We start from the raw sequence: 14,063 nt of genomic DNA, 5'->3' as shown, positions 1-14,063 counted from the left end.
TTTTTGCTTGCTTGCAGTGAATGATGCCCAGCCACCCACGACTGCACAACACGGGTGAGCAGGCACAGGGCAGGGCTCAAAAAACAGCCCCACGCCCTGCTAAGAGCAAGAGCTACACAGTGAGTGACTACATTTCAGGAGAAAGGCTGTAACAGCAGTGGGGTTTCACAGGCTAGACTCCTACCACAAGATAAACCCAGACCACAAATCGTAAGTAAGAAAAAAGTCCAGGGACTCACAGAAAATTGAGGGGATTCCCTCCTCAAAGCAGAGACCCTGAGGAGGGCATCCCTTCAGATCAGGCAGCAGCATGCAATTGCGTTTGTAGAACAAATTGTTACAGCATCCACGCCAGGCCAATATTTAATAATCTTTCCCATTGTATCTATAAAGTCACCTGATTGCAGATGTTTCCAGGACAAACAGGTTTTCTATCGTGATAGAAAAATCTCCACCCCTGTGGAGGGAGCCTCAGGAGATGTAACCCTCAGCACTGAACAACATTGTGCTTCTGGACACAAGGCAGCTGAGTTCGGTGAACACCCCTGGCACCCTGCGCTTCTCGCACAAATTGGAAGAGGCAAAACTTAGACAATTTAATAGTACGTTTTCCTTGGCAGATTAGAGGAGGTTAACTCTTTGATTAAGGTTTGCAGATGAGGAAAATCACCAGTATTTGGTCAGAAGAAAAGCGCACAACCCCACACAAAGAACATCCGAAGGGGCAGGCTACCTCCTTCCATGCATCTCAGACCAGCTAGAGGTCACCACACACCAAGCCTGCAAGCTTTGTTTTTACACTGGAACAATGCTTTGGCACTCTTCAAGCCTTTTGAGTGTATTCACTTCCAAAGTAAACAAGTACCCCACATTCAGGGTAGGAAAAAAAAATCATCACTAATTAGACTTCGTAAAAATATAAAGAAGTCAATCTAAGCACAAGTCAGTGCAGCTCAATTGCACAAGTCACCTACTCTGCTCATACAGAGGCAGATCAACTAGAAAATAATAAAGCCTCGACTGCCCAGAACAGGTCCTTCAGTGCAGCAGGATGCAACAGCAGCCATCTCCGCTTCACGCAGCTTCATGCTAACAAGTCCCCCAGGTCTCCGGATGCATTTTCATCACACGTCAGAGCAGCACGGGACGTACTTGTGATGAAGTTGTGGCATCCGAAGCAGCCAGACTCAAGCTTCAGAGGCAGCCCTGAAGCCCTCTGGCTACGCACACTCACCAGCATCCCGTCTGCCGGTCTCTTCATCATCAGCAGCGTGTGCACGTTATGGCAGAAGGGAAGAAAACAGGGAGGGGAAAAAATCCCAGAGCAGCATCTCATGTTACAGCCAAGCTCCCTCCTCCAGCCGTTACCTCTGTCATTTTTGGTAGCCTCAATTCTGCTGGCAACGCGCCGGGAGCAGACCGAGCCCGCACAGAGACACACAGCACAGCGCACCCTCAGACGCACAGGTGGGAAACAAAAAGGGAAGGAGAGGAGGGCAGACGTGATGGAAGAATGAGATGGCTCTCCTCCCGGCGGGGGCCCACGCAGCCACAGGCTCTTCCAGTGCCCTACTGTCCGCTGGGAGAGAGGGTGTGGGGGCTTTGGCAAGATGACGGTTACATAAAGAAGAAGCTACAGGAAGAGAAAAAAAAAAAAGAAAAGAAAAGAAACAGAGGTTCAGAATTGAAATGAAAAACAGAAAGTGAGAGACAGAGAGAAAGAAAAAAAAGGAGGAACAACATTTTAGAGCAAGTAAGCCATGAATGAAAGGAGTGCGCTGGGGACGTGTCATACAAACCAGCTGCACGGGAGCAGCGGGGGCCCGCACCTCGCCAAGGCACCGCACCTGGTTCAGGGAACACACGAAGGCTCGTGGCAGCCACACAGAGCCACAAACACCAGCACAAGTCTACAGAGACAGCCCGATGGCACAAAACAGCCTGTTGGGGAACCTCGAATGTCCTCACATCCCTCCCATCACACCTGGGAAGCGGTAGCAGCAAACCAAAGTCACAAAGGCAACTCAAAGACCAACGCGTTTGGGTAAAAAATATATTTCCTCTCCCCACTTCAAGTGTTGGCACTATTTGTGTACGTAGCCTAAAGAATATACAAGAAATAACTGAGCTTATGCTATGAGGTTATTATTCAATTTGTAATTCAAAAAAAAAAAAAAAAAGAAATACTTTAACATCAAATAAAGTGACAATATCTAACAGATGCATACATATAATTTGCATTAACACTGTATGTAGGTTACACAATTATTTAGTTACAAACATGGGTTATTTTCAAATAGCAAGGTAATAAAGTTCTACATCTATAGTTTAAGGCAATCAGGATATTAAAAATGTATACAAATACAATATTTCTACCGCTGTTCACAGCTTTATTTTCCGTTAATTAAAAAACCCTTCATATTTGTATAGTCCCATGCTGATACACGCTGATGAGTGTCATGGATATCGTGTACTGCAAATGCAACCAGGGTCCTTGGAGAAGAGACAGAAACACACGCTTCTAACACCTTAGAAGGGCAAATGGTAACTGGAGTCAAATGGACACAGCTGATATGATCACACACAAAAAGACATTTCCATTCTCACTCGGATGTTCTAGGAGAAGCAGAATTACAACTACCTGGAGAAACACTGGTCATGTTAAATAAGGGCATGCTTAAAGAGACACAGAGATGTAACTCTCCTTGGCACGACTTCGAGCTGCCAGAAGCACACACAGCGAGGGTGCAACACGCATTGCAGGTTTTGGGCTGCAGAGGAGCTGGGGGCAGGTGCCTTTTGCTGCTTTCCCCGCTCCCCAGTGGCACCACATGCTGCAGCACAGCAAGGAGATGCAGTCAGTGACCCTGAGCTCGAAGGGCGCCTGCCTGCCTTCCCAGAGAGCTATGGGCAACATCCACCTTCTCAGTGGACTGCCAGACACGTGCATGCCCACCCCTACAGAGCAGTCGTGGCCCCTCTCAACAACCTGGATTTCGTTCCTTTTTCTCTTCAGGGGTTTGTCCCACACCTAGGGAACATCATCGTCCCAGAAACACGCGTGCCTGTGTGCTTTCCTGCTTGTTTGTGTTACTCTCAGGTTTGAAATCCACCTTATTAGGGACGTGCAGCATCATCAGCTCGTTATCATCGCTGTCTAACGGCACGTTAAAGCTTGCAGTGCTTCATGAGCAATGCAACCGTGCGGCTGTCCAGCCCCAGTTTCACCAGCCGATTTGCAAGATTGAGGCGTGCAGGGAAGCTATGCAGGGTAACTCAGACATTCAACAGCAGATGGATGTCATGTTCCTATGGCTATTTTTTTTTCCCAAAATCTCAGCAAAAGCAGGTTAAATAGGAAGTTTTAAAATAGTTTTAACAATGCCACTTGTACGTAAGCGGACTTAAAAGAAGTCCCCAGCAAAACACCTGGTTTACTCATGTTAGTAGTGAGCAGAAAGGGTGAGTCTCTTACTACTGTACTTACGTGCAAAGGTGAAAGCACATCCAAATAGATTTGAGAGTATCATTTACTCCATGCAGAACCAGGGACTACTGTGAAAAAAGGCATAAGTAAAGGAAAGAAGTGCAGCAATAACCAGCTAAACATGGCCCAGGGTTTTGAGGAGAAAAAAGTCATTATTAATTCCTCCTTTGGAGAAGAAAACAAAATGATACCTTTCACTTTTGCAAGTTTCTGGTTATTCCCAGTTCCTCTGAAACAGCTTGCTTTGTGCTGGAGGAAGAAACCCAACCAAAAATACATGAATGCACTTGGCCATGGCTTTCTGTCAGAAAAGAAAAATGGCTCGACTCAGCTGATCTCCCCTGCCAAACATCCCTTGGAAAGGCTGTTAAATGAAGCAGGACAAACACACGTTAAAGTTAAGATTTTACTTGGCACAAAATGCTGGTAATTAAAAAGAGGACATGCACAGAGACAGCTGAAACAAAACATATTGCCACAAGCATTCAGGCTTGAGACAGGAGCATATGATGGGATTGTAAAAAAAATCCATGCCAGCAAACAGATTTCTTCCTTGATAACTCAAGGTTTTAAAGTTAGGTTTGACAGAAGTCACGAGAACCATAGTTTTATTTTGCTAAATGACCTTTTAGAAAACCTACTTAACCTGACAGAAGCACATTGTGGTTGCCAAGACCAGGAGGTATGACTGGAAGGAAAAAAAAAAAAAAAAAAAGACAACTACTTTATTTCTAGCTTGCTCATCTCTGATTTTTGCCATCTATCCAAGACACTGCATTTAGATATCCTCTTCCCTAAGCCATGTTTAGGTAGTGAGGGTTAGAAAGCAGAAAGCCCCAAAAGCCAACCCCGAATGCATTTCTCCAACCAAAATTCAGGAAAAGTGATAATTTTTTTTTTAAAGAACATTCAGAGAGGCAAGAAATTTCATCCCAGAAACAAGCAAAGAACTGCAGTGTGTGAGACTTAAGTGGAGAGAGCTATTTTTAGGAGTGCTTTAAAGAAAGAAACAGGAGACTACCTAGCTAGGAGCAGTGGAAATGCTGGCAGTACATCAGCAGAAGAGAAAGAAATCCAGCAGTCATAGGGTAAGCATGGCTCGCCACTTCTTGGGTAGGAAGGGAAAGACTCTGTCCGAAAAGCAATGGCATAGAAAATAAAACATTAAACAGACCGATTTCCACACCGTGCTGGCCAAAGAGCGAAGCCTGGCTTACGTTAGATATCTCATTTGCTCTTTTCAGGGGATATGTGACCGTCCCCATGGCAGGAAGGGTGCACAAGGAGTGTGTCCAGGCACCCTCTCCCCCTCCTTAGCTGCTTTGTCCACCCCTCTGAGAAGGCCAAGTCACTTTCAGGTTTAACAAACCTCTGGCCTCTCCTCAACATGCTTTGACATGTTATCTTTCTGATGCTTTTCAGGCAATGGGGCAGTCACCCTAGGCATGCAGCTCATTTTCTGCCCTGGTTGCTCCAGGGATGGAGATCCTAATTCGAAACTTTCATGTTAACCAGCGTTTGGCCAGTAAAATGGGATTCCCTTGACTTGAAAACCTGGATGTTGTAAATATGTAGGTAAATAATGCTCCTGAAGGCAGCAAGAGGATGTTGAAGGGTACACGCCTTCCTCTGCCTGGGCATTTGATTCCCTCAGCACTGCTAAGTCTTGCCAAGATCATGCACACGGGAAACCTGGCACTATTTTAAGTGAGGTTTCAGAGGTTAAGGTCAGGGAAGTGATGCATGGGAAGCAGGAACGAGACACGGTCCCTGCTCCAGGCACCTGCAGCGCTGTTCGGTTCCCACCGCAGCATTCGGCGAGCAGACACTACCCTGACCTGGAAGGGTGGCTGTGAAAATATGCCAGCAGGTGACAACGAACCCCGGCCAACAAATATTATCTGGTCAGACAACAAAAACAGTAGCTAATAAAAAAAATAAATCATGCAAATGTAATGGCATGCAAGGTCAGTTAAACTTTTGTTACCTACACACACACACACCCCCCTCCCTCCCTCCCCAACAGCGGGACAAGTTTTGCTCTAACACACTCGCTCCTGAAGGGATATGGGTCGGACTGAACATCAGGGTTTAGCCACAGCAGGAAGCCAGCTGTAACCCTCAGACAGCAATAAATCCCTGAGGCTGGTTTCTGCAGACCAGGGGACCCCTTCAGCACAGGGCTGTGGCAGCCGGCCCTCCGAGAGCTGGGTAGGCACAGTGACACTCACCCGGAGCTGCCGACCTCCAGCCCTGACTCTCAGTTCAGATCTGGTGCCAAAAATGATTTATCGCTGCTGGTTTTGCCCAGGAAAATCCATGGTATCGTTTCGCTTCCACCCCCACCCACCTGGGATTTCCAGAGGCACACAGTCCTGCACCCAACCCTTCTTCCTTCTTGTTCCCACTATGTTATTAGATGAGTTAATAGTTATTCATGTTAAAAAACAAAAACAAAAACAAAAAACAGATGGCAGAGACACATTACTGCAAAAGCAGGTGAATGCAGGAACATCCTTGGCTGGACAGGCTTTATGTGAAGCTTGCACTGCAAGTTAAAAAAAAAAAAAAAAAAAAAAAAAAAGGACAAAAAGAAGTTAGCAATAACAGAAACCAAAATGGAAAAAAAAATAATCAAGGAAAGCTGGGAGAGCCAACACCAGCAACCTGCTACGGTGGGTGGGCATGCAGATGAATTACAGAACTAAAAAGAAATTGAACCTCCCAAATGAGCTCTACTCTAGCCTACGTGACAAGCAAAAGATCAAAAAAAAAATCTAAGGGGGAAGAAGTATGGAACAACCAACCCTGCAAGCACGTGGTTGGAGCCTTCATGTTTCACCTTAAAGCTTTTTTTCAGAAGCAGTACTGGGGGGACTTGACTGCAGATGTCCAGTTCTCGTCACGTGAACGTGGTCTCTGTTGCAGAAAGCTGTGCCTGGATGTTTCTGAAATGCAGACAGCTCAAAGCTGGGCACCATGAGGTCTCCCTGCACTTCAGCAAACATGGGTTTTCAAGCCCAAGTCAGATCCTTCAGACATCACGAAAGCCTTCTTTTAACAGGGTGTAGGGCCAGGCCCTGACATACACGCTACAGCTGTGTGGCAGATCAGGGATCGCTCTGGGACTAAGCACGGCCCATGACAGCCAGCCAGTCAACATTGGACTGGAAATTATTATATTCGAATGAAGCTGGAAAATAGTTTTTCCATCTGGTTTCCAGAAGAAAGAAACAGAGCCCAAACAGATGGTCCTGGCTCCTAGGCGGGCCGAGGATGAGCCAGTAACCCAACGACACATGTTGAGGCACGCACGTGGTGATCTACCAAACAACAGGCAAGAGGCCATTTGCTGCTCCTATTTTCAAAAGGTTTTGCCAGGAACCAGCTCCAGATTGTTTGGGTTCGAAGCGTGGTCCCATCCCGAAATTACGGCAGTATGCTCAGTCAGGAAAAGACTTGAGTACGTGTCTGTACTGCGGTCATGTGAGGGTCTGAGGCACACAGATGTGCTGCCCCGAAAACAGCACGCTTCTCTGTCATCAGGCCATATCGCCGACAATTTAGGATGAAAAAAGCATAAAAACAGAGGAATCTGAGAAATTGAGTAGAAAAAAAGTAAGGTAGAAGACAGCTTGTTCCTGCAGAGAGAGCTTGGAAGTCAACAGGGCCAAGTTCTCCCTCATGGGATCAGGCCAGCAGCAGATTTGGCCCCGAGCCTTCTCTCCAGCCTGTACAGCACGGTGGAAAGTCTCTGCTGTCCTAGCTGGAGAAATCAGATCCCACCTTGGGAAAGAAGCGTTCCCATGAAATGCTTCCTAAGGGAGGTGACAGCAACTGTGCGTGGCAAAGATTTCCTGCAGCAACTGCCTGAGCACCACCACGGTGCACCTCAGCACTCAGAAAGGGTTTTGTGAGCTTGGGATAGCAGGGCTGCATCTGTCCTCTTCTTTATGGGTGAAAAAGGGCTGTTAAGCCCTATGGCCAGTGATGATCAGATACAGTAAGGATATGGTCACTTACAAATACCAGGGATCGTGACAGGCAGGACATTACTGCACTATTCTGTCAGTGGTCATGTGCAGCAGTTTTAATACCATAAGCAGAACCTGCCAAATTACTACCAGCCCTCAGAAATTGGTGTACAATGCTATCAGTTCAGTGCAGCAGATAGGGATGGCTCGTGGCAATTCTGGGATCCAACCCAGGCAGGGTAGCAGTAACAAAAAGTACCCAAATGCAGCTTCTGAGAGGGGCAGGGGTGCCTGCTTCACTGAAACCTTCGATTATCAGCAGCACTCCTGACTGCTGGCGTAACGTAGGCACCCGAGCAACTTCCTTGTGGGAAACTGGGGCTGTAACTTCAGGACCATCTGTGCAGGTGGTGAATAAAGTAAAGGAGGCAAAACTGAAAGGAGTTGCATCACAGGTGATGAGGAAACAAACGTGGGATGATCTTGTGCAAGCTGGTCCCACCATCAGAAATAAACAGGATCACAGCATCAGAAACACTTCACTGATGGCAAAAGTTGATGTAAAAAAAAAAAGAAAAAAAAAGCCTCCCCCGCACTCTGCATTCCCCTGCTACCTCAAAGCAAAGCACTACTTGTCAAATGCCAAAATAGCAGAAATGAAGGTTTGGCAGGTCCCCCACAACTGCTGCTTCTAATGGTGAAGGGGACTGGCATCCCGATGTTCCTTTAACTACGAAGTGTGGGTCTGGAGGGGTTTTACATGTGGTAGCTCCAGGCAATACTGGAGCTGAAGTTCCTGTATTACACAGTAATACCAACAATAAAGAAGCCACATCACGGATCTGCATACTGGGGTGAAATCCCACCCCGTCCCTCTGACCTAATTTAACAACAGGATGAGACCCATTTGCAACAACGCTGCCAATTGCCCCAATGAAATAATGCAGTTTGGGTATTGATGGGGAGGGTGGGAGAGGGAACTACTCAAACCATTCAGGGGCACTTCAACAAGTGGAAATCATTAAAGAAACCATGCCTACTATTAATGTTCCTACATGGCCCATTTGAAAAATCAGATGGCACTTGGGGAGTGCCTGTAGGTTACAGAGAACTGACTAAAGCCATCCCTCTATGTGCAGTTACAAATCCAGATGTGGTTACTATCGTAGAAAGAGCAAAAATTCATAAACCTGCAAGTCGGTGATCAATGCTGCTGATGCTTTCTTTTCAACAGCCATTGCTTCAAACAGCCAAGACGTTATCCTTCACCTGGCAACAAAACCGATAGACTTCCTAAATCCTGCCTCAGGGGTATAAACACAGACCTGCCATTTGCTACTAAAGGACAGCAGCTGACGTAGCACTGTGGCTGGGTACCAGCACTGTTTACCATTACATTAATGATCTATTGATCGTGGCAGTCACAACCAGAAGCCAAAACAGCTGCTGAATCCCTGAAAGTGCACTTACAGGACCAAGGCTGGGCAATGAATCCAAAGAGAAGAATAGAGGACCCTAGAACTATGGTGCAATTTTGGGGACCAGTTTGGCAAGGACAGATTAGAGAACTACCAAACAAGGTACAGCAATAGTCCAGCAATTTCCTGTACCAACCACAGTAAAACAACTGCAGACTTCTCTGCGACTTTTACGGCAGAGAATTTTTATTCTGTGTCTTGCAGTATTAATGCGCCCTCTGCAGCAACTGACCAGGAAAAGAGTTGTTTGTTCTATCATCCTATTACAACACCTCAAGCACAAATTGTTTACACTGACAGATTGTCCAAATCTTGTGTCCAAAGAAGGACAACAAAGCTGGCAAAGGGTCTAGAGAACAAGTCTTACAAGGAGCGGCCAAGGGAGATGGGATTGTTTAGCTTGGAGAAAAGGCAGCTCAGGGGAGACCTCATTGTTTTGTAAAATTACCTTAAGGGAGGCTGTATCACGGTGGGAATCTGTCTCTTCTCCCAAGAGCCAAGTGATAAGGCGTGGGGAAATGGCCTCAAGTTGCACCAGGAGAGGTTTAGGTTGGATATTAGGAGAAATTTCTTTACTGAAAGGGTTGCGCAGCACTGGAACAGGCTGCCCAGAGAAGTCGTTGTGTCACCATCCCTGGAGGGCTTCAAGAAACGTGTAGATGTAGATGTACAGATGTAGGTGTTTGGTAGCATGGTTTACTGGTGGTCTTTAATACTAGGTTAAATATTGAACTAGATGATCTTAGAGGTCTTTTCCAACCTGAATGACTCTATGATTGTTTAGCAGGACTGCAACCTGTTAGTCTACACATAAAGACTCATATAATAAACCCTGAGAATGCAGTATGGGTCAGTACTCCAAATTCTCCCCTTTTTCTTCATCCTCTGTTTATATCAGATTCTTGAGTTCTTATATTTCAGGTACCTATGAGAAATACCCATGCCTTATCTAGGGTAGACAGCAATGAAACAATGTCATTGGTGTTGCAAAAAAACATTGAACTGAAGTTCAATCTGAAAAAGTAGAAGCCATAGCTCTGCAATCTGTGTGGGCAGTTACAGCATCTAAAGCCACCAAGGCTAGAGGAACATTGGCTGAAGAAGCTGGAGCAACCGTAAATGCATTACTGGAAGGAGATGACACCCCTATTTTCCTTTCCTGTCATGGTTTGGCTCAACATGCTTTATCGACTTGTACTACAAGCACCTACCCTGGATATATTTCCCCAAGATCAATAGGTAAATATTTGGGTTGGGTTGGCCTTTACTGTAACCAATTCCTCATTGTTACTCTTTCCAAGTAGTGAATAGAGAGCCTGGCATGTGCCCCCGCACCAGGTTTAAAATGGACAAGTCAATTGCCTTAAAATTGGAAGTATCTGCTGTATGCTAAGGAACCTCACAGCATCAACTGGTGATGGACTACCTCCTTCTTCAACGTCATTACAGCTGTCACAAGGCTGAAGGCACGTGCTGCTTCAACATAGCCAGCCAGTGTGCAGGATGACATTCAACAGCTCCAGGACTTACTGCATCCAGAGAAACCATCTGTTGGCGATGCCTGGCTAAGTCTCTGACAGGATGTGTGGTGCATCTCACTGAGAACACCGTACATTTATATGTTAATTCCTTTTCCTTTATGTTATTACATGACTCTGTAAGTTACCCTGCCCCACACTGCTAGCCCATTCTTGAGCAAAGGGGGTGGAACGTAGTAGGAAAAGTGTTAAAAGCAGAAGATTGTCGAGAAGGATTGTAAATAGGCTCAAGTGACCTTGCAGCTGGGAGTACGTAAAGCCTGGAGAGCAGTAGCATAGGAAAACACCTACCACAACTATTGCTGTTTATCCTCTACGCGTTTGACAAGTAGCACACCTATGCATAGCTAACATAGGCGTTTGGTAGACTTGGAGGTGCCCTCCGGGACACGCTTGAGCTCCCTGCATTGGTATGGAGAAGATCAAAGCACACTGAGGATGACAGCACAGTGGTAAACCCACACCTGTGTGGGCTCTCTATAAGCAGGTGTAAACAGCAGGCCAGCAGTCCTCTAGCATGGACCGAGCTCATCAGTGCCTGCGTGCCCACCTGCGTGCCCCTGCCTGGCTGCTGCTCTGGGTATCCCCTGTCTGGCCAGGTAAAGAAAAGAAATGCACTCCGAGCTTCTGCCCTGGGCCTGCAGTTCCTCTGCTGCCTGAGCTGACACACACACAGAAGCCTCAGAAAAACCAGGATGTGCTACAAGGCAGAAGCATCAGCATTTCCCTTTAGAGCTGCCGTTAGTAACTCAGACACTACAGAACCATTGAAGCAGTTGCTGCACCTGCTGTGGAGCGACACTGCAAGGGCACGCTGCTTATGGACGTGCATGTTCCTCATGACTGGACTTCTGTAAATGCATCAGCAAAGCAGAAACTGCGTTGTCACAGCCGCTAGAAACGTCAATGAATCACACCCACAACATTGTGCTTGTACCACCCAACTTCACAGAAGCAAACAGCAGCTAACCATGGCTACCAGAAGTTACAAAACTTCCCCAACCATTTCATACTACTCTCGTATCTCAGAGGTGCAAAAAAAAATGATTGCAATGCTCTTAAAAAATATTTAACTACTGACTCTGTTTGAGATAAGAAAATGGGTCTTGAAAATTTTCTGTTGTGTTTAGGAAATGGGCCACCACGTCAGGTGAGAGAAGACGGCGTTTCAACCTATCCAACTCACAGGCACCGTCGCGGAACGGCGTGTCAGCATGCTGGGACAACAGCTGCCAGACACTTATTTAGACAGTTCGGCACACCACTGGCCAGTCTGTAATGATTTCGTTACCCAAGCAGAGCATGCACCACACAATCGCTCCACGTATCTCAGTGGGAGCCGAAGGCCAAGTTCTCAGTTCGTGTAAAGCAGCACGGCTCCATAGGAGCTACATCAATTTACATCAGCTGAGGAACTAGCCCCAGGCCCACCCCTCCCTCCGCGGAGGAAGGCAGGGGCAGAAGCGATGAGTGATGGCCACCGACCCAGTAGTAGAGACAGGGGATGTACAGTAAGCATCTGCATAACTTCCCCAGCTATAAACGTATATTGGTATATATGCAATGCAGCAGAGCCTCACAGACACACCCCGTGAGACAGCTCCGGCCTGGCTGAAGTCCTCAGGTTAGCAAGGGAGACAGAAGTGTCTGTATCACATTCCTGCCAGCGTTTTGGTTCTTTCAATGGTTACAGCTTAGTGTTACTCGAGAAGGTTACTCTGCCAGCGTTGACTCAAACACACTTGGTCTCTTAAGAGAAGCGTGGAACTGTCATTTTTGTGTGTGGATTGAAGAAAGAAGCATTTCCCAGTGAGACTGGCTGTATTAGCATCTTTACAGCTCTCCTGATTGCAGTTATCAACTAGCGCCGTTATCACAAATAACCCAGAAAAGACTTGCACAAGTATCCCCTTATTGGGTACGGAAAAACTGGATGGAATTTACAACAGGAGGCTTCAAAACAGCCTCTGTACAGTAACCTGTTTTGCTTCGCTATACAAACAAGCTGTGCAGTCTACTTCACCTCTGCAATGCTTATCTGGCTTCACCATACATACCACATCCAAGTGGATGTTGCATTCCGCTTTTTAAAGGATGGTGAAGTAGCCAGTATCATGTAATAAATATGAGACTTTTGCACTAATAAGCAAACTAAACATAGCCATCTCCAAGTACAGGCTGCAAGAAAGAGATTACACCAGTTTGGGTCAATCGGGAGATTTTCAGCAAAGCTCTGCAGGGACTTAACTCCGAGCCCAAACCAATGGCAATGTTCCTCCAGTTTCAACAGAAGCAGAGTTAGGTCCACGCTGAGCACACCTGAAAATCCTGCCTCCCAGTGCTGACCACGGGAGGGACTGTCCACAGATACGCTTGGTTTCTACTGAAGTTGCAGAAACCTCAAAGTATCAGAGGGTAGAGGATTATACTCCTAGTATACAAATATAAAATAGTAGAAAACAGTGCTATTGTCTTTACTAAAAGGTAAGGGGGGGTTCTTAGCTTATAACGTCAACTCGATACAAGTACAAATGCCATTTACCTGCAATTACGGTACCATAGTAGTTGCTTGTTTTTTTAAAAAACAAAGAAAACTTCTCATCTTTAAAGCAAGCTCCCAAGTATTCACTTTTGGCACTAAGATTTCCACGTCAAAATAACATGGCGGTTTTGGTTTCTGATCTACTTCTACTTACAACTATAACCTTAAAGAATGGGAACTGGGGACTACTGTCGGGTGAGAGGAGGAATGGGTTAAGACCCCTTTTAAATTTTGGCTCAGGCAGATAAATCTGCATTCAGAACAACCCAGAGCTATTCCAGAAGATGCTGGACAGATCACGGGTCAAACCTCCACCATCTGATTGCTCTCCCATACCAGTCAGACTTCAGTCAGACTTCGACAAAATTTGAAGGTACTCTTCTGGAAAAAAATTAAGATCATGTCCCTGGCCCACCCTTTAGAAAAAAAAATATTTTATTTGATCAGGCTGATAAAAGCCCAGTTTCCAGTCTGGTAATGGGGAAAAGCAAATACAGACATGCAGCAAAAAAACAAAAACAACCCCCCAAACTGTAATAAGCCCTACAAAGGATGTGGGTGACATCCGCTTACTTTTTCTTGTCCTTGTCTTTCTTGGTTTGTTGAGAACCTGCCTGCTGAGCCTGTGACTGTAATAGCTGAGCTGCTGCCTTCTTCTTTTGGAAGTTGTTCAGCTCTTCCTCAAGCTCCTTCTTTTTGTCTTCCACCTTTTTCTTCTCTTCTTGGTGAGTCCTCTTTAGATGGTCAAACTTTTCATGGAGCTGCCGGGGCAGAGAAAATAAGAATTAGCGGGGAAGGGAAGAATGTTTTACCCCAATAACAGGAAACAATGCCTGAAGTGGTCCTGCTAGCACTGGGGCCTGACTGAGTCGATAAGTCACTGACCTGTCCCCCAAGAAAAATGTACCCTTGTGAAAAAAGCCCTGCAATGGACACAAGCACAGAGCAAGGAGTTAAATTGCCACAGGAATACAACAGGTTTCTCTCTGTTTCCAAGCCCCATGTTCCTACTGGACTCTCTCATGCTTATACAACGCCAAAAAA

At 46.1% G+C, this 14,063-nt stretch overlaps 1 protein-coding gene across 10 annotated transcripts in view; it reads right to left on the bottom strand.

Annotated features, from left to right (window-relative positions):
• Positions 1–362: 362 nt before the first annotated feature.
• Positions 363–14,063, bottom strand: part of SEPTIN11 (septin 11) — a 51,629-nt gene continuing 37,928 nt past the window's right edge. Inside the window, exons 9-11 of one of the 10 annotated variants that reach the window (XR_014618386.1) lie at positions 13,593–13,780; positions 3,488–4,617; positions 363–1,633 (exon numbers count right to left, since the gene is read on the bottom strand). Coding sequence is in view for 9 of the 10 variants with exons in the window: in XM_084286423.1 (XP_084142549.1) it covers positions 4,569–4,617; positions 13,593–13,780 (237 nt within the window). In the remaining variant the exon portion in view is untranslated. Of the gene's footprint in view, positions 1,634–2,087; positions 4,618–5,492; positions 6,036–13,592; positions 13,781–14,063 lie in introns of those variants that run through there. The other 9 variants (XM_084286427.1, XM_084286426.1, XM_084286429.1 and 6 more) reach the window with 9 other exon arrangements.

Source organism: Netta rufina (genome assembly GCF_964035555.1).
Source record: "Netta rufina genome assembly, chromosome: 4".
Classification (NCBI taxonomy): domain Eukaryota; kingdom Metazoa; phylum Chordata; class Aves; order Anseriformes; family Anatidae; genus Netta; species Netta rufina.
The sequence above is the reverse complement of the archived record's forward strand: the minus strand, read 5'-3'. Positions and strand labels throughout refer to the sequence as shown.